The following is a 19,565-nucleotide window of genomic DNA, read 5'->3' on the forward strand; positions in this document are numbered from 1 at the left end:
TGATCTTTTGTCTATCTCAGTCATTGCTGAGGCACACAGCAGAAAGATACACGGCCTCCCTGAATTTTACTTCCAATTGCATGTGACTCTACACTGTTGAGTACTCTTTACTGTATTTAAACATATGATACAGTAGTGTTTGCCCTGGAGGTATGTCATCTTCATGGCAGTGTAATGCACTAACCCCTGGCTGAGGATTGCTACTCCCTTTGATAGTTTAGTGCAGAGCAGTCTTTACAAGATGATTGAAGCCAGGATCAGAGAGTTCACTTTATTTTTTAACAATCTCAATGATAAGGACTGTTGCTAGGAATAGATGGACTTAAGGTGAAATTTGATCAGCCTAGTCGAAGATGACGAACATGCTGCTATTTCCCAGATTTTTTCTCCTTTTCCTTTTCTTGTTCTTCGTAGTTTCATTTTCCCTTCATTCACTTCAGTTTCTTTAACTCCTGGGTACAGAATGGCTGTCATGTGTGTGGCTGGGTTATTCTTTATTCCAGTCATTGGTCTCACTGGTTTCCATATTGTTTTAGTGGCACGAGGACGCACGACCAACGAGCAGGTAAGAAGCAGTCTTTTCTCTGTGTTTGTAGCTAAGATGTTGATTTGGAAAGAAAAACCAGCAAGTCAGCTTGGACAAATAAAAAAAACTAACACTCTTCTCGAGGGTTTTGTGAGGATCTAGGAAGTTTGCCTCATTTTTCATTTTCACTTTTTTTCTTGAATGCACTACAAGCTCAGATGTTCCCTTTCTCCTAACCACAAAGACTTATTTAACATTTGAAATCTACTCACGTCCTCGAAATAGGTTTTATGTGGTGTGTACTGTCAACTCCAGAAGTTCAGACTTTATGAGTCAGACTGAACAAATCATGAGACTGAACAAAAGAAAGGAAAAGATTAAATCAAGTCTTTGCCCTATCTCCTGATATTTTGAACTCCCCCAGCCAACCCACATGCTCTTAATAAGGTCTGAGCTAGCTCTTTGTCTCTCTCTCTTTGTCTCCCTTGTTCTCGTGTATGTGCATGCACACACACACGGGCTATTGGACCTAACTTGTTTTGCTTTTCCAAACCAAGTGCTGACACAGCATCTTGTGCCAAAAAACCTGTAAACTTTAGTTCCCTTCCAGTTACTCACATGTATCATGTTCAGACCCTGTCCGAGGTCTGCATATATACATGTGCATACATTGATAGCATGCAACAGATGATAGAGATCTAGTCATGGGGTCCATAGCATGCCTCTGTTTGTAAGGGGTAGCTCAGCTGGGGCATGCAGCGTGCCAGTAAGCTCTCTGAGGTCTTTGTACACTGGGGTGAGATTGTTTCCTATTCTACAAAAGACAATAAAACCATGCATAAAATCCATGAATAGTGTGAGAAATTAACATAGGCAAAGAATCTGAAGTCATCTTGAATTGCTGCCTAACAGGGACTTTGAACAAAGCAGGCTTACTGTAGCTGAAAATCCTTAAATGCTTTGCTGTGTCTATCTTAGTCTGGCTTGGAATCAGCTGGTCTTAATTTTAAAATTGATTTTGGCCAAGTATTAAGTTTGATAGTGCTAACAATAGTAACATGAAATCCAAAGCATTTTAGTCTCTTATCCCAAATCATGTTCTATCTGAGGCTTGTTTCTCTGCAGGGGTTAAAATTGTCCACGAAAATTAGAGGCTGAGGAAGAAGGAAAAAAAAAATTAAAAATTAGAAAACAAAGAACTTTTTCTGTGCTTAGTTACCTTGACATTTGGACAGGTTGAGAATTTTGCATTTAATTTGATAGAAATAACTATTGGAAAAGGCATTCTAGGTTGGTTTGGTTTCTTGAGCTACCAAACCACTGAAACACTGTCTTCATTTCTATGCAGTCCTATGTACTGCAAAGCTGTAAGCAGAGCAAGGACAGCCTTCAGGTACCTCTCTTATCTAAGTAATTAGGACCACAGGCTAGCAGTGATAGATAAGAGATCTGCTTCTGGCTTTGCCATTGTTTTAAAATATTCCCTTTTCTCCTGTAGTTTTAGTATTGATTTTCTTTTCTGACACTTAGTTATCTGCAGTCAAGACTCTTGTTACAGTATACTCAGCACACATCCCCTTTTCCCACCACATTCCTGTAGGCCAGCAGTGCAGACGTGTGGTGTTTTACTGTGCATTCTTGCTGTCCATTCATTCCAGAGCTCATAGGTTTTGAGCATTCATAGAAGACAGATTGTGATTTAGGAGTGCATGGTGGCTGAACATAGTTCTTGTGAGTTTTCTGAATACCTCTGGAAGTATTTTATGGAACCAAAATAACCAACATCTGCTCATAGGCTGGTATTTTTAGTTTCTGCATAGAGTAAATAAATACCTCTCCTTCTGAGACTGCTTCCCATCTGTATCTCAAACTGTGTTGGTTGCTCTGAAAGTAATGCCTCCTATTTATTTCCACGGAAACTGCAACAGATACAAAGAGCACAGTAACATCACTTGCTCTACCGAATTCTCAGCCACAAAAACACCCTTTTTCAATACAATCATGAAGATTGGCTGTGTGTTTAGCCCACAGTGAACAAGAGTCTATATGCTGCATTCATAAAAGTCTGCACCAGTGGAGGTGACCCACTGTCACTGTCACCACTGCTGAAATTCACCACCCAGCCCTCACTGAGCTCACAGCCACTGCTGGGTCTCCATCACCAATCAGCAAGCACTGATGAATGTCAGTGGGTGCCATTTTTTCCACATGGAGCAGTTCAGTGACACTCCTTTGTCATACAACAAAGACTCCCATGTCAGATGCCATTCTGTCAGAGTGCTGCCCTGCTGCCATCTGTCACACAGCTACAAAACTTAATGGGATATTGGTGGGAAGCTTCAACCTCTGCTGCCACACCACCAACAGCTGCCTCTGATGTCATGGGCCAACATCATAAAATAGGAGGCATTACTTTCAGAGCAGCCCTTCTACTTTGGAAACCAAATTGCTATAATTAGCAATGTGATTTGTGAGGTAGAGAAATTTTATTTTCATGTTGTGTTTGAGAAGCTGAACAGAGAGATACGAAGTGCTTTGGCAGCATCTGGCAGCTAGTTAGCTTAAGCCCAGGAATGAGTGCAGATGTGCCAAATGTGCAGGTCCGTGCTTTAGTCATCAGGTTACTCTTCCAACACTCAGAACTTCCAGCATGTCTCTCTTGGCTTTTAAAGAGTTTTATGTAATATCAAATAGGCCAGCATAATATATTGCAAAATCATTTAATCATTGTTATTTTATGTGCAAGTAATTAAAGTATTTCTGGTACTCTTTAAACTCAGTGCTAGATCAGAACTGTGAGTTGATTAAAATGCATTACTTGCAAAAAGCAACATAATGCTTTTATTGGCAACCACTATTAATCTCTCTGGCTTTATTGGTATTTATCCCCATATGGTTACTTTCAAGTATCTGCCTGCTAAGTACAAACCCTTTATAATGTTTATGAAGCTTTGACTACTTCCTGCCAGACTAATAAGACTTGACTTTTATTAAAGTAGCTAATTTCCAAGTAAGCAGGGTAATCACTGGGGAGTTCCTGGCACCCTCCCCCATGAGACAGTGGTTCACGCTGACTGCTGCCAGAGGGAGGAGGATGATTTGGAAGAAACACTGATCTCATCCAGCATTAAGAACTGTCATTCCTTTTTGTTTGGAGGGGACCTAGCTGGGTAGAGAAGTGGAGGGAAGGAAAGAGACCAATACAGGATGTTTGGCTGACAGCAGACACAACTCATGCAGGAACAGCATGGAGAGCTGAACATGGCAGCTTTGAAATGCACTCGTATTGAGCTGATGGTCTCGTGGGAAAGGCTCTTTCACTGGTTGTGTGGTAGCTGGTGGAGGGGTGTGTTAGAGCAGGGGGGAATGTGCAGCATTCAAAGAACAGCGGTCTCCTGTTTGGGCAAGACAGTATTGCTAGCACAAGGCATACTTGTCCTTGCCTTTCTAAGGGTTCGGCAATGACTTATGAAACCAGAAGTTGAGCACTGACCTGAATATGTTTCCAGGTGACAGGTAAATTTCGAGGGGGAGTGAATCCTTTTACCCGAGGATGCTGTGGAAATGTGGAACACGTGCTCTGCAGTCCTTTGGCTCCCAGGTAAGAAGAAGGGAGTAAGGGAGGTGGAGAAGTTGTTCTAAAAGAGGTAGCCATGGTAGCAGCTTCGCAGTTGCATAGCTGTAACCTGCCCAAGCAATTGCTTTCTTCATATAATTCATAATCCTCGTGCCAGAAATAGGTATTTGGAATGACCGAGTCAGCTTATATCAAGAGCTGATAGCCTTGTCTCACCAACTTGTTCATCCAGTGACTTTTCAATAACAACTTTCAGTATGTTACCACACTTCCAGCATGACTTTTTGCACTGCACAGTCAATGTCCAAGTATAGGACCTAGCCTACTGGACACAAAGAAGTTATCTAAAATCAACATTTCCTCTTGAGACTTGAATCTAATTTAGGGCAGCTGTAGTTTTCAATCCCACTGTCGCTTTCGTTATCATAAAACAGATTTTCAAACAGGTCTACATTGTAGAACCAAGGATTTTATTTATGGCTTTCTATTTTTGCAGAAATTGATTTATCCCTTCACATTTTGTAATCGGGATTTTAATGCAGTAGATCAGATGGAGTATAAATATCCTACATTCTGAGCTGTCTAGCCTGTGTACACACTAATAATATCACAACCAGAAGATTTATTTGGGCCTTTTCACGATGCTGAGCAATCCCAGACCTCAATACTGTTATCTATTTTTTATTTTTTTTAATTTGCTGTAGAACAAATAACTTCTAAAAGTCTGTTATTAGTATAAAAATAGAGATACTGGAATAGCCAAAACTTAAAAATCAGGATAAGATATTTTAAGCTGGACTTTAGAAGCTTGGAGATACTCTGGTTAAGAGAAGTGTGTGAGCAACGTCACCATTCTTGTTCTCACTTTTAGCAAGCCATGTTTTTGTGTTTTGTGAAGACCTGTTCAAATTGTCCTGTGTACTGAAAGACACTGAGCCATCAATGCTAGAATGTCCTTTTCACTAGATGAAACAGAGAAAGCTTGTGTATTGTGCTGCTTATGTGCTGCACAGCCATTGCCAAATTGCACTTGCAGAGTCACGGTCTACTGGAAAGTAATTAAGTATCTAAAATCATCCATTTCCCTTTAGATTTGTTGCTTGCTGTTTCTTTTACTTCCATTCATGTTAACACTCTAAACACACTACAGAAGCAAATCACCATGTGGTATGCTATAATTGACAGCACATCTTCTTCTCCACATTAATTCCCCACTCGCTGGGTCTTATTCCCCCAGTCTCCTCCACCTTCCACTGCAGGGAAGCTGTTTCATGATAACTAGGTAAGATCTAGTAACTTGCTTCCTTTGGTGGTAGGCCTCTCCTTCTCTCTTCTCATGATTTGTGCTCTTGTCCATCAGTGCTTCCAAAATTACTTTTTTTTTTTTTTTTTTTTTAATACATCCTCTCCTTTTGCTCACTAAAAACCCCAATGATCTTTTTATTGCTTTTTAATTATTACTTGGGCTGACTTCGACTGAAATAAATGGAGCTTACTTGTGTAGATTCTATCACATCCTTAAATCATGCCTCAAGTAGGAAGATTGTCTTGTCTCTGTCTAATTTTTAGGCTATAGTTTATTTTAATGATAACTGTTGAACAATTAACCAGGTACATAGTTGAGCCCAAGAAGAAGCTGGCTGTGAGCGTGAAGCCTCCTTTCCTCAGACCTGATTTATCTGAACGACAGATCACAGTGAAGATCAGTGACAATGGGATCCAAGCCAACCTCAACCGGAGCAAGGTGAGGTGGTCTTTAGGCACTTCTGAAAAGCACATCCTGAGCTTTATGGAACTAAAGCCTGGAAATAACTTTGTCGTAGAAAATCTCCTTGAGAGGACACATCTCTCAGAGAAACTGGTGTAGGTTGAGTCCTTGTCTCATACTTTATCTTCTAAAAGTAACCCAGGTTCAGTAACAGCAGCTCTTAATCTATTATCAGACTTCCAGGCATCTTTTAAAAGAGGTTGTTCTTTGCAGTAGTTCATTATATTTTGTCCCAAGAATTTCCACCCCTGTGTTCGAATTAATTTTAACTAACTCATATTGTGGGAACCCTTGAACCACCAGATTGGCTGTTGTGCTTTGAGGAAAGTTAAGAGCTTCCAGATGACAGAAAGGTTTCTGGTCCAGTGAAAGGACCACAGAAGTTGTGTTTCAGAACTTGAGTTCTAAATTTGAATTCTTCACTCTCCTATTTCTTTTTTTTTTTTTTCTTATGGGGCTTTTTTGTGTTTTTGCTGTGGGCACTAACTGATTCGTTGGTCATTTGCAGTCCAAAATCAGCCTGGAAGGTCTGGAGGATAAAGGTATGGATGTGCAAACACCGCTCCCATCCAAAGGAGATCAAAGCAAATACTCTGAGTTAAAAGGGCAGCTGGGGACCAGTGAAGGTATAGTTGCATGATCAGTGTTTTATTTTTAATAATATGAAAATATTTTACCCTCTTTAAAATATTACAGTGTTCTTTCAGAACACTAAGGGGATCTGGGTGAAGGATTTACAAAAGCTGTGAATTAGAGGATAGCAGGAAGGGGAAAGAAAACTTGAAGTACTTCATTCAAGTCTAATCCGGGAATTTCAGTTTCGCAGTTTTTAAACTCTTTTAAACCCCCTCTTAAGTTTTTTATCAGTTTAACAATGAAAAATGTCATTTTGAAGTAGGGAATCAAAAATATTAGCATAAAATGCTTAGTCATAAGAAATGACTATTTCATTTTTGAAAAGATTAAAGCTTTGAGACTGTTTAAGAAATCTCCCTTTTCAGACAAAGCTATTTGCTGAATTGATCCCAAATAACCAGTAATTTGAAATACAGCAAAAATACTACTCACCAAAATATGTCACACCACTTTGTATAACATACCTTTTCTTCTTCTCTTTAGATTATTGCTCTGGACATGGGCACTGTTATTTCCACATGGGGCCCTGTTGATTTTGGTGGAATTCATCACAAAAATAGCAGGAGTTCCATTCTGGACGGAATGGAGCTCAGTTTGCAAGAGCTTAGGAATGATAGTATACTGTCCGCACATTCCAATATAATGTCTGCTTTTTTTTCTTATCCAGAAAGTGGCCTTTCACCCAAGTTGATCAGCCCTCCTACACCTGCCATGTACAAGTACCGGCCGGCTTTCAGCAACAATCCCAAAGTCCACTACCATGCTGCCGCTGAGCAGGTGAGTGAGCTGCAGTAGCCTGTGACAATCTGTTCCCAATTAATCCCGGACAACTTGGGGCTGGGGAAAAATTCATTACAGGGGTCTTGTGAATGTCACAATGTGAAAACAAACAACAACATTTGGCATCGTTGTGCAACAGTGTAGATTTTCACTGTGCTTCTTACGAAAACATGTCCACTTTTGCAACATTCCTTTGTTGAGCTTGTTGCATCTGTCCTGCTGACAAGCATGCACTGCTGCTTTGTCAGTGTCTTGACCCAATCCTGAGGTGCTGAGAAGTGTCATCTCCCGCTGGCTTCTTCTGACATACTGCCAACTCCCATTTGCTTCCGTGGAAGCTAGGCATGCTTAGTGCTTTAGCTATCAGAGTGCATGCTCAATGGATCCTTAACGTGTTAGTTTGCAAAACAGAAAAGAAATATATCAGCACCTCAAATCATATTTTATTGAAAATTAAAATTAATGAAAAATTCCTTGCTTGACTTGCTTTAGCACCTCCTGAGGGCATTTGGGTCGGAGAAAAAAAACTCAATACTCAGCATCTTCCTATCAGAAAAACAGGGATCAAACAATTAGAGAGCCTTTCCTTTGGCATGAGTGTCACCTGTTTTCTCTTCAGGCTAGAAGTTTTGAAACAGTTAACAGTATTTCCTCTGGAAGCACAGCATAAATCCAAGTCAACTGGTAATAGGCTTGTTTTCCTCACTTATTTCTCATGAACTCGTTGCAAGTATTCATTCCCCCTCGAGGACCTGAGAAAACCTGTTTGAAAATCAAAGATCTAACTTGTATATTGGCAATATGCATCCAAATCCTCATATATCAATGAAGATACTCTTCAAACACATATACCAAGTAAAGTTTTCTTCTAATTAATTTTCTCAGCTCCTCCAGTGTCACCCCTAGAGTAGCAATAAGAGGATGACAAAAATAATGGAAAAGGTAGAGATGTATAATTGTTTCTAAGCAGCAGCACTGGAGTAAGACAGAATGTTCCTTAAATGATGAGGAGAACTCTTCTAGTATCCTCTTCATCTTGGAAACACAGGTGGTGATAAATGATGGAATTCCAGCTACCATCTATTTCATGTTTCAGCCTTACTGCAATAATTATAAACCTTACTTGCTGGATCTGTCCACTGAATGAAGCAAGGACTGATTTGTGAAAGGGAACATGCAAACAACAGTGTGTTCTCTGTATCCGATAAGTTTAATATTCTATTGTCTTCAATTTATTATCTAAAAATGACTTAAAATACTTTATCACAGGCATCATCTAGCATTTTCAAACTATGTAAACAATAGATTATATTTGGATCATGATGTAGAAAGTCAGAGAGCCAGGAAGGCAAGCTTGTGCTATTCAATCAGATGCATAGCCATAGATGCAGTATGGATCCAGGACAGCTTCTGATTAAACCAGGACACCAGGCAGTATTTTTAATTGGCAACTGGGTTCGGCATGTTCACCCTGGGGGTTGCTGTTTCAGCCTTAAAGGGTGATGTTAGTGTAGGCTGACTGATACTCATACAGAGAGGTTTGTAGACTTGTTGTGGAAATATTAAAAAAAAAGAGTTCATTTGGCAAGCCAAGAAGATTACATGTATTTGTCTGCCAAACCATACCTACGTGTAATGTACAGAGAGAAAGAGAGTAGCTTGTGTGTGGAATATCGTCTTACCTCTTCTGTATCAGTTCTTCAGCCTGTCAGTGTAATTCTGCTGTTGAGTGGTGAAGGCTGGTAAGAAAAGTTTGGAATGAAACATATTTTTGCTAGTTATGCCTTTTTTATAATTTACCTTTTAAAAGAAATGAGAGAATAAGTTGCATTGACTGCATTTGTGATTAAACATGTGGCCGATAATCACTCTTTGCTGAGCTGATGTAGCCAATGTATTATGCTTCATGACAAAACCTTCCTTAAAGAAGAAGCAGAAACGATTTTCTTAGCATATAATGGTTTTTTAAGTGAACAGAACTGTAAGCAATCTTTCATAGAATATAAACAAAGGGAAGCCCTGTATGTTTTCAATGCAGATAAATAAGTACTGGCCTGTGTTTCCTTCTCTGAGGTAAATTATTTTGTTGTATAAATGGTGGGAGGGAGCCTGGAGCCTCTTTACTCTAATTAATCTTAAATGCTTGATTTTGAAGACCTGTGACCTGATCTTGAGAATTGTTGAATATTTATATCTCTGAGTAGAGTGAATAAGAGTGTGCTGGTCCCCAGTGTTCTGAAATGAAGCCTAAAAGATGTCTGACTCAGCACTCAGAACCAGACATCACTCAACTCAAGAGCTATTTGTGGAAAAGTTGAAGCAAAGTGCTATTCCAAGGGCATTATTACCAGATTACAATCTCATTTACCTTAACAGAGTTTCAGTTTAGAAGTTATCTCATTGTGTTCATGCATTGACGTACTTATTAGTCAATATTATTTAGCAGTTACTGTGAGTGACTCCTCGATTCTGAGGTGCTGTCCACGTGCTGAGAAGGAATCAGATTCCTCATGATGAACCTTATGAACCTTTGTCGTAGGCTGTGAGTCTGAGAGATGTCCAACTTTTTTTCCTCCTGTGCAGTCCCACGGAGAGCAGATCTGTACATGTCTATTATAGGCTTTTGTTTCTCATATTCACCTCTGTTTTAGATCACCCTGCAGGAGGGACACAGCCAGGGGGCTCTGATAGAAGAGGATGGCAGGAGCCTTGATTACCAGTCCGAACCCAGCCTGGACATCCCCAGCTACCGCAAGAGCTCCCTTCACAAGACCTATCAGTCTTCCCCACTCCAGATAGATTCCTTTGCTATCAATTCACGATCTCTGAGCCTGAAATCTGCTGGCAGGAGAGGGACAGACAAAGTGCCCCTTCATCCAATGAAGTCTGAAGGGGCGGCTTCCACTCCTTACAAAAGCATCTTTTCTCCCAATTCCCTGTCGAACAGAAACGGGAGTCTTTCATATGACAGTTTGCTAAACCCCATGTCACCCTCGGGGAGGAAATGCGTTGCCCATTCTGCAGTCAGCTCTGTCGGGTACCACTCACCATATTTATCAGCCAAAATGTGCCATCTACGGGGGAGTGAGCTGCAACGCCAACCACCTCAGAGCTTCAGCCCAGTGCTGGGGGGCCCAGCTCCACATCAGCGAGACCCCTCTCCAGTCCGCTATGACAACCTTTCCAAAACCATTATGGCATCCATTCAGGAAAGGAAAGAGATGGAAGAGAGGGAGAAGCTCCTCCACTCGCACCCTGATTCCGTGTTTGCAGACTCAGGTGTCTATGACACCCCTAGCTCTTACAGCCTTCAGCAAGTCAGCACGCTCTCTGAAGACCCACGCAGCATGGCGATGAGATACGGATCTAGAGACAATCTGATGGCTGCTACCAGTTTTAGCACAAGGAACCCTATACTGCAGTCCTCAGTGTCTTCGCTCTCAAGTGCAATGACAAGAGCTCCAAGGACTTCCACAACCTCTCTGCAAGCTGATTTAGCCAATAACAATGTCCAGACGCATCAAGCACTACAAGGCAGGGTGAGCAATGGCTCCTACAAATCACCAGGCCATCAGGTCCCATCGTCCCCCACAGGAATGCCTAGGTCACCCTCTTATGGAGGCCCAAAGGCTGTCTCCTTTGTAAACACTGTGGAAATTACAGAGGTGCAATCAGTGGGAGCACAAAGGTATGTACTGCTTAAGGTGCTGCTTAGAAATGCTTAGAGAGGCTCTTTGTGAGATGCCTCCCTGGAGGCACGGCCCTGGTTACGTGTTCGCTGTAGGCCAACGAAGGTGGCATATTTGTGAGTGCTCTTCTGTTCTGTGACAGCACCGAGCAGAAATGACAAAATACTTGCATGTTTGCTATAACGTGAACTGCAGGTGGTCAATGAAGCTGTGAAATTCATTGTGATTTAATATCTAAGGCGGACTTGATGATTATTTGCAAGACGCAGGGCAAATTATCCCTCCTGTTACACATGAAAGGGTGAAACTGTTGTAGTGCATGGCCTAAAGGGAGGCTGGACCCCACCTTTGTCTGGGCACAGAGGCACTAAGAGGATCACGGCACATACTGATCCCAGAAGCTTGGCATAGAGAGCTGTGCATTCAGCTGTGCTGCATGTCCTGCAGTACAGAAGCAGTGATGAAAGCAGAGGCCATCTCATTGTGTTCTTCCTTATCGTTAGAAGTGGTATCTGAGCAACATCTTCAGCTGCAGCTTCTGCATGCACTTACCTTTCTCTTCCTTCTGGAGACTTGACTTCGCACTGGAAAGTCTGAAAAGAGCCACGTGTCCCTGCTGAGGCTGCAGTGTGGGGCCTGGAGGGCTAATTGGGAATATTTAGGCTTTCTTTGCACCTGGCAGTTACTGCACTATGCTACCCTCTGGTTAATGTCTCAGGTTTCTCACTTCAGCATTGTTTAACATTTTGGGGAAAGTTACTGAAATGAGGGACTACCATTACTATAATTCTCCCGGAGTTTAATGGCAGCAAATTATTCCCCAATGTTTTCAAGTGAGCTACAGTTATTCTGGTTTGTCTACTGGTAGAAGAGCTAACATTTAGCAGGCAACAGCTATTCACCTCTCCTCATGTGAGTTAAGTGAGTTTGTTTCAGCGAAAGAGGACCTGCCAGCTTTCTCTTGCCTCCCTCCTCTCTGTTTGAGTCCTGGATGTGTCAGCTGCTGCTACAGGAAAGACGCTAATATGAAAAGCTCTTTACCTTTTCTTAATCTGAGACTTCCAGAACATACATGAGGTCTTTTATCCCATCGCTTGGCGAGTCCTGGGGATGAGACATGCTATGTTTTGATGTGGACCTTTAAAAGGTCTTCTGAGAAAAGCCTGTTGTTGCTTCACCCTGGCAGTAGGTCATAAGAAAGGAAATTATTTCAAAGAGTTGATCAGGAGTATGGTCTTTAATTACGGGCATCATAGTGTGCTTCCTGACTTGATTCAGTTTGTGTCTTCTATGATTAAGAAGTTCTACACTCCAGTTCTTGTATGTCTTTCAGAGATGAGCAAGATAATTTTGTTTAACTTTGAATATTTATCTAGAAAGTGTTTTTTCAGAGCATTGTGTTTCTAATTGTAAGCAAGCACGGTTTGGGTTAAAGTCAACAGTGAAAAGATTTAAACTTTCCTGCAGGTACTTTGCAGTTAGTTCGGTTCAGCAAAGCATCTAAGCAAGTGATTAAATGAGCATTTTAACAAATATTACTGCAGTCTGACCTACTCACCTAACAGCCAAGTGAATTCTCTCATTTCGCTGGCTTTTCATCATGTGCACTGGCTTCAACCAACTTTCATGTTCAAATATTTTGCATCGGTGGGACTCAGTCTAACAGTGGTGGTTGTTCATCCTGAATAAAGCCATTCCGTTATCACACTTTGCTCACTAACGTTATGTCTTGGTATTTCTTTTGGTGCAGGGATGACATACAGATGAAGACACCGCACAGTAAAATAAATGGACAGCCAAAAGGAATATCTAGGCTAGGCTCAACGTCAAGTTCCCAAGGAACACCTGTCAGCCCTGCTAGACACTCAAATGTTAAGAAGGTGTCTGGAGTTGGTGGAACGACCTATGAAATTTCAGTGTAAAATAAAATTAAATGAAAACAAAGAGCCATCCACTCAGCCAGCCATGAAGCTAGGAGCACTGTGAAGACTCAATTAACAACAAAGAAGGAGCAGCAGCAGCTGGCCACTCTCCTTTTCTTGTTTTGGATTCGTTCTGTTTTCATCTCTATCTTTTGGCCAAATAAACAGCTGCAGCCTTATTCTTGACGGAATAAAATTGTACAGTCCATCAGATTCGTCTTAACCGACAGACAGGAACTGGCTGCCACCTACCACCACAACCACAGAGCGGATTTTTTTATGCAAGAGAGTGCTAAAGCCATTGTGCGTCTGTCTGTCCAACATTGTGTACCAGTAGTGCAGTGAAAAAATGGTCAGTCCAGGATCGTTCTGTTTTCCTGTGCCCCTTCCCAGTTCTTCTGGCCAGCCACGTGTCCAGCAGGAGTCAGAGGTCCAGCTGCTGCTTTTCTGCTGGCGAGGAAAGGCTGCTCCCTGTGCCGGGCAGTCTGCAGGTGTGAGAGCTGCCCTGCGTCTCCCAGGCGCTGCAGGTCAGGTTCTCCTAGGCAGGAGCGGGACAGGGCACCCTGCACCACAAACGCTGTGTCATCTTCCAAAGGCTCCCTGCTCCTCAGACCCAGCTGGGTGCAGGAGAAAGGGCAGCAGCAGCTTCTCCAGTCTGCTGTTCGCCTTCCCACGTGTGAAAAAAATGTGTGTGCACCCACGTGTCTGTCTGACGGGAAAGGACTGCACCACCAGTGAGGATCTTCCACTCTCACCTCTCATCCCTGTTTTTTAAAGGCTTCTCTGACTCAGAAATAAATCCATGTGGACACAAAAGGAAGTGTTCAGATGGGAACAAGTTCTAAACGGTCATCAGCTGCTTTCCCTGCACCCTCCCTCTTGCCTGTTGGATCCAGGCAGTAAGGTGCTTACTGCCGTGCCTGGTGCCCTGTGCAGTCCTGCAGCAGGGTTAGCATGAGCTGTTGAATTTACAGTGTGTGTAACTGAGCCAAGCGTAAGTCTATAGGATATAAATTTGGTGTCTGCCTGATGACTAGCACATTCCCTCTGGTCTTCAGTACTGTAAGACAAAGGATCTTTCTGTTTGGTTTTTGAATTTTCTTTCCCCTGGGGAACAACTTTTTAAATAATACCAATCAAAAGATTTAACATTCTGAGGTTTCCTTTCCCTGTCTCCAGAAAACTACATTTGCTTTGTTGGATTCAAAGACAACTTTGCTGTTTAAAAACAAACAGAAAACGCAAGAAAGGGTTACGTTAATTTTTGTCTCAGAACTCTGGTAACTCTAATTTTGGGACAAATATTTATTTCCTTTTTTTTTTCTTTCCATTCCTGATCTCCTTCTCATTTGCTATCAAAAATATGGAGGTCCGCACCAATGCTAAGCAGCCAGAGTGTGCGTTCTATTAAAAATATCCTGAGTGACTGTTGCCAAAGTCAGTAAAAATCATTATTTATCACTGAGCCAGTCAGCATATGAAACCTCGACTTTGCACCTCGTTCTCCTGATTTTGACTAGTTTTGACTAGAGAGCTAAATTCCTTGTTTTTCAGGATACTGGTTTCAAGGGGTTAAATCCTTTCCAGTCCTTGACTATAATGGAGAACTCTCCAGCTAAATGGTAGCAATTCAGGATGTGTCGATAACATTTTACTTGTGTTCATCTATGTCAAGATTAATTATTCCAGAAGGCAAAGATTGACCTCAGTTTTGCCTGGTTAAAATTGGTCTTTTGGTGTGATAAATGTTGACATCTTCTGCAATACACAGTTACTACATGTTCCTTTTGTATTGCATGATTTTGGAGAGGAAGACTGAAGTAAACAAAATTATGTGTGAAGCTCTATATTGTCTGAAGGGAGAAATCGAGAAAGCAGAGCAGCTGAAATAGGCCAAAGTTATGAGAGGGTGAACTAGGAATCAGTGTGCATTTTATGGCCTCAGTGATACTTTAAATGCCTGCTGTAAGGGCACTGCAGAGCAGAGGAGCAGTCGTCCTTCTGTGCAGATTTGTTTGCTGGCACGTGGAATATCGCCGTTAGTTGGAGGCACGGCGGTGCCAGAAGAGTGCTGGCAGACTGGGTCAGGTACAGAGGGAGCAATATGTGGTAGAAGACTGGACAAGCTGGCTGATAGGAAGATTCAAGGGACTAAAAACATGTCACTGGCCGAGCAGTGAATTGGAAATTGAGTATGATAATTTTACAGATATGTTAGTTAGAATAGGTAAAACCAAAGGCAAACCAGAGTTGTTCCCGGTAGCCAGTGGCCTGTCTACATTCAGAGGGAGGAGACATGATGACAGGGAAGGAGAAGGGGAGTAGTCTTCCAAGGCAGAATACTGGAGACTACAGACTGAAGGCAGTCAGACCTTATTCAGACACGTGATGAGGGAAGGTTCTGTTCAAGGTGGAGCTGCAGGGCCAGGGGGCTACACCCTGCGGCCTCAGCTTTCTGCCATCTTTAATTGTGACTGATCTGCAGCTCTGCCCTGATGTTAGCTCCTTTGGAAGGTGCAGGACTTCTTCAAGGGCTGGAATTCATTCTGGTGCACAGAATAACATGAGACTTACCTGTTTGTTAAATGTCATGTCTGCCACACGTAAGGGGATGGTGACACACAATTTGAGCTCACCATCTAGATGAGGGCACCTATTATCATGTACGTATGAATATGTGCATGAAATACGTGCAAGCAAAGCTGAGAATCTGCACCAGTGTTGTATTTGAGATTTGCATCCCAGTGATGCTCCACTCTGATCATTCTTTCTCCTGCATTTGTAAAAGAGAACGCTACTGAGGAACTTGAAGGGCCAAAGAGCCTCTGAAATTAACTGCATTAGGTCATGAGAGAAGAATCTCTCAGTAAGACTGAACACAGTGATGTACGTATAAAGCACTAATATCCAGGGATCTTTCTGAAGGAAAGGGCAAGGGAGGAAAGGATGACTGCACTGTGTCCTTACAGGTTCAGATCCTCAGTAAGGATTATGTATTTTGTGAGTAGTTTTGGCCACAATTAAGACACATTGGATATGGTAACAGGTTTACAATGGTACCAAAGTCTTTTTTTTTTTTCTTTTTTTTTTTTCTTTTCCTTTTGAGGTTTGCATATAATTCAGTGCTTATAGCCTGGAGTAAGTCATTCAAATCTTCTGGCAGAATAAGCTGAGCAGAACTGTTAACAGGAGATTGCATGCAGCAAATCCAGCCTCCTTCTCAGCCAAGGCACTGAACCTACGGCCGTTCTCTTAAATGTAAGCACCTGTGTCCATAGCTCCTATTGCAGGGGACCTACTTACTGCGTCTGATTTAGGAGCAGAATCCCCTCCCTTGTTAAAATACTGTTCTTCAAACAGTTCACAGGTTAGCAGCCAAATTCTTCTCTCGCCCAAATCCTCGGTTTTTACAGACACTACAGCCAAATTTTCAGGTGGTGTAAACTGGTGTGGCTCCACTGAAGCTTAGTAAGTGATGCTCATTTTCAGTAGGTGGGATCAGCTATGAAAATCCAGCACAAGTTAACACATATTATAAAGTATCTTCTTGATTTTGTCATGTTTATTTCATGTTCAGAAAGTCTTAAAGCTTTTCAATGTGTTTTTATTTTTAGCTGTGGATTGTATTACTTTAAAAAAAAAAAAAAACAGCAATAGATTTTGTTTAGCTTATGCATCAATGTTCATTGCATATTGCATTTCATTAGCTGTTCATACACTCCCATTTAGCCTCCAGGTTTCCATTGTAGTGCAATCTGCCTTGAAAAGTTGGATCTCTGTATTGTTAATTGTATAATATATTGAGCATTATGAAATTAAATGTACCTTACTATGTGGGTGGGAGAGAGGAAATATTTTTACTTGAAGCCTTAATATTTTTTTTACTGCTTTGTTTGTTGACCTCATAGGAAAGTCTAAATAGCAAAGACTTTGGGCCAAATACTGCACTGATATGCAACCAGCATTTGGTCCCCGTGTCAAAACTGGACGCAGACAAAATCTGAAGGTAACAGGGGAGAAAGCCTCAGGGCAGCATCTTTTCCTGGACATTTAGAGCATTAGAACAGTCTGAGCGCTGTGTCTGTAAGTAAGCACGTTAAAGAAGTCCTCAAGTCTTGAATTTTAAAGAAAGGTGATAGCAGGAACTGCCCAAATATCTTACATTTGCATTTTCTTTTTTAAATTAAAACAGATGTAACTGCAGTTTGGTCAAAGCTCTAAGGGTTGCACAGAGCTGTGTTAGTAGCCACGTGCAGCAAATGACCTGTGCTGGGTTGCTGTTCTGAAATTGCTAACGAGGCATAACGTCACATCAGCTTGGCCTGAGATGATCAGGCTGTGGGCGTTTCCGTGGTGCTCCTCGGGGAATGCCTACTCTACAAGCCTAATGTGGAAATGTGGTTTTCTTTGGACTGTATCTATGTCCAGACTAGATATATATATATATATATGCATATATATATATATATGCACAATTTTTATTTTTGTGTGGGGAAAAAGAGGTTAAGATTGCTGTCCCTGACAGTGTAGAAAGCTAATGCTGAACCGTTTCTATGGTCTGTATTTCACCTGTTCTGCCACCTTGAATTGTTGGAATGTATCCGTGCAGGCTTTGTGGAGCTCTGTCTGTAACCTTTTTTGTGGCTCTCGTAATACATATATATATTTTTAAACCTTTGAGTCACTTCAGTATTTTAAAGTGTCCAGTGTCCCTGGTGCGTTATGCCTGACATGGCCTCGTGTGCTGAGTCGGTTCGTGGGGTGCTGCCCCTTTTCATTTCTGCTTCTGCAAAACATGGACTGAAACAGCTGAACTGGGCAGGCCAGTTCCAGTGCAGAACCCATGGGTGTCAAAATATTAAACCAAGTGATTGCAGGTGCTCATCTTCAAGGTGCTTTGAGTAGAAAATAAGAACCTTCTAAAAAGTGCCTCCTAGTTGTGACCAATGGATCATGCTTTTGGGGCCACAGCGGGTAGTGCAGGGACAACACGAAATGAAGCTTTTCCCAGTGTCTGTTGTTGAAGTTGTGGGACTTAATAGGAAGCCTGTGGTCCAGCACAATTGGGAATTGTTGCTACAGAGTAGTGTGGAAAAAAGTGTTCTATCCAGGATATCTGGATTTATACATCCCAAAGATGTATGACTTCTCATCTATCTATCTTCATCTGTTTCTATTCTTTGGAAATACGTCCATTTGATGTCTAAGAATGGCTTATAATTCACACAATTGCCAAACTCCTAACAGCAGCTGCTTCAGGATTTCTGATGCTGTAATTTGCATATGTAGACTAATTATACTGAGCAAGAACCCATTCAAACTTGTTCATTATAAATACCGATCGTATCTGTGTGCCATAGAGGCAGAGGTTACCTTATTACATGTCCAAAACTTAATCAACAGGCTCCATTGATGTTAACTAAGTCAAACAGATTTATGTAAGGTCATGAACTGTTTTAGTACATTTTATTTAAAGACATGTTGGCTTACAGAGGTCTTGGCTTTCCTCTCTCTAAGTAATGGGTGAATTATCCACGTTTATATTCAATCCTCCATCACTGTTTTTTTTTTCTTTTTATTCTGCAGGATGAGTTTCAGTTCAGATTTTGGAACATAATAAGGAGAGACAAAGGAAACTATTTATACAGGTGAATCTATCTTCTAAGAGAGAAGCAGTTATATAATAAATGGATTAGAGTTACTGTCAAAATAGGTTTTGTTCATCTTGTCACAATAACTTGAATTTTAAAGTAAGGCTTATTTCATAGCTGATATCTGTATAACCCTGAAACATTTGAAAGATTCCTTGGTTAGACATTTCAAATTATATGAAGAAATATGATCTACTTCTGCAAATTAAAGAGTCTCAGAGAAGTGATGGTACATTTTACAGTGCCTTATATATATGTGTATATATATATATGTATATATATATAATGCCTATGTGTATATAATGTATACATAACTGTACATATATTCAAGTAAAACTAGTTCTAGGTGTCCCTATCTGGTGTATTTTAAATGGAACTGATCTGTGTTGATAGAAAAAGAAATGGTTGTATCAGCAGCAAAATACAAAACCAAAAATACTTATTAAAACATTAGCAAATAAAACAGACTGAAAACAGTGTTTCTGCCAGTGGTTATGTTCCATGCTGTGGAAGACTGGTAGGTGTGCCCACCGATTTAAGGCATATTTGGAGAAGAGAAAGCACTGGTGGAAGCTCGGAGGAGGCGAAGAACATCGAGAGCTTTCCTTTCACCCCAGCACTGTGCCCCTGTTTTAATATCTGCACTCACTGTGTGAATTTGCCCTCTGCGTGATGAATTCTGCTTTTTCTCCTGAAGCCACGTATGAGTTTGGCTGTGGGACCTGAAGGCCCTGCTGGTGTGACCTGCTGCTGCTACCCCCATATTCACTGTGTGCCACGTGGCTGCATCAGCAGCAAATGGGGACCCTGAGCGTTCCTGGAGCTGGGCCTGTCTGTGGGAAGTTGTGAGAGCATGAGGGATCCCTGAGGGCACCCCAGCAAAAGAGAGCTGAATGGGGGCTGGGCTGTCTTCCAGGGGCAGCTAAGAGCTCCGATGGGCTGTCAGAAATTGCCTGAAATGAGTGGCCTTGGGAAACCCAGCTCTGTCTGCAAGACTCCTTCAGCCTCACTGGCAT

The 19,565-nt window shown here is 41.6% G+C and overlaps 1 protein-coding gene across 4 annotated transcripts in view; it reads left to right on the plus strand.

Moving 5' to 3' along the window:
• ZDHHC8 (zDHHC palmitoyltransferase 8) overlaps positions 1–19,026 on the plus strand; it is a 91,068-nt gene extending 72,042 nt beyond the window's left edge. For 3 of the 4 annotated variants that reach the window (XM_085238128.1, XM_085238130.1, XM_085238131.1), the window contains exons 5-12: positions 463–565; positions 4,036–4,127; positions 5,341–5,385; positions 5,715–5,847; positions 6,380–6,497; positions 7,175–7,284; positions 9,939–10,975; positions 12,727–19,026. In XM_085238128.1, the coding sequence (XP_085094254.1) occupies positions 463–565; positions 4,036–4,127; positions 5,341–5,385; positions 5,715–5,847; positions 6,380–6,497; positions 7,175–7,284; positions 9,939–10,975; positions 12,727–12,898 (1,810 nt within the window). In that variant the 3' untranslated portion in view covers positions 12,899–19,026. The remainder of the gene's footprint in view (positions 1–462; positions 566–4,035; positions 4,128–5,340; positions 5,386–5,714; positions 5,848–6,379; positions 6,498–7,174; positions 7,285–9,938; positions 10,976–12,726) is intronic. The other variant, XM_085238129.1, reaches the window with a different exon arrangement.
• The last annotated feature ends 539 nt before the right edge of the window (positions 19,027–19,565 follow it).

Source organism: Meleagris gallopavo, chromosome 17 (assembly GCF_905368555.1).
Source record: "Meleagris gallopavo chromosome 17, MGAL_WU_HG_1.1, whole genome shotgun sequence".
Taxonomy (NCBI): Eukaryota; Metazoa; Chordata; class Aves; order Galliformes; family Phasianidae; genus Meleagris; species Meleagris gallopavo.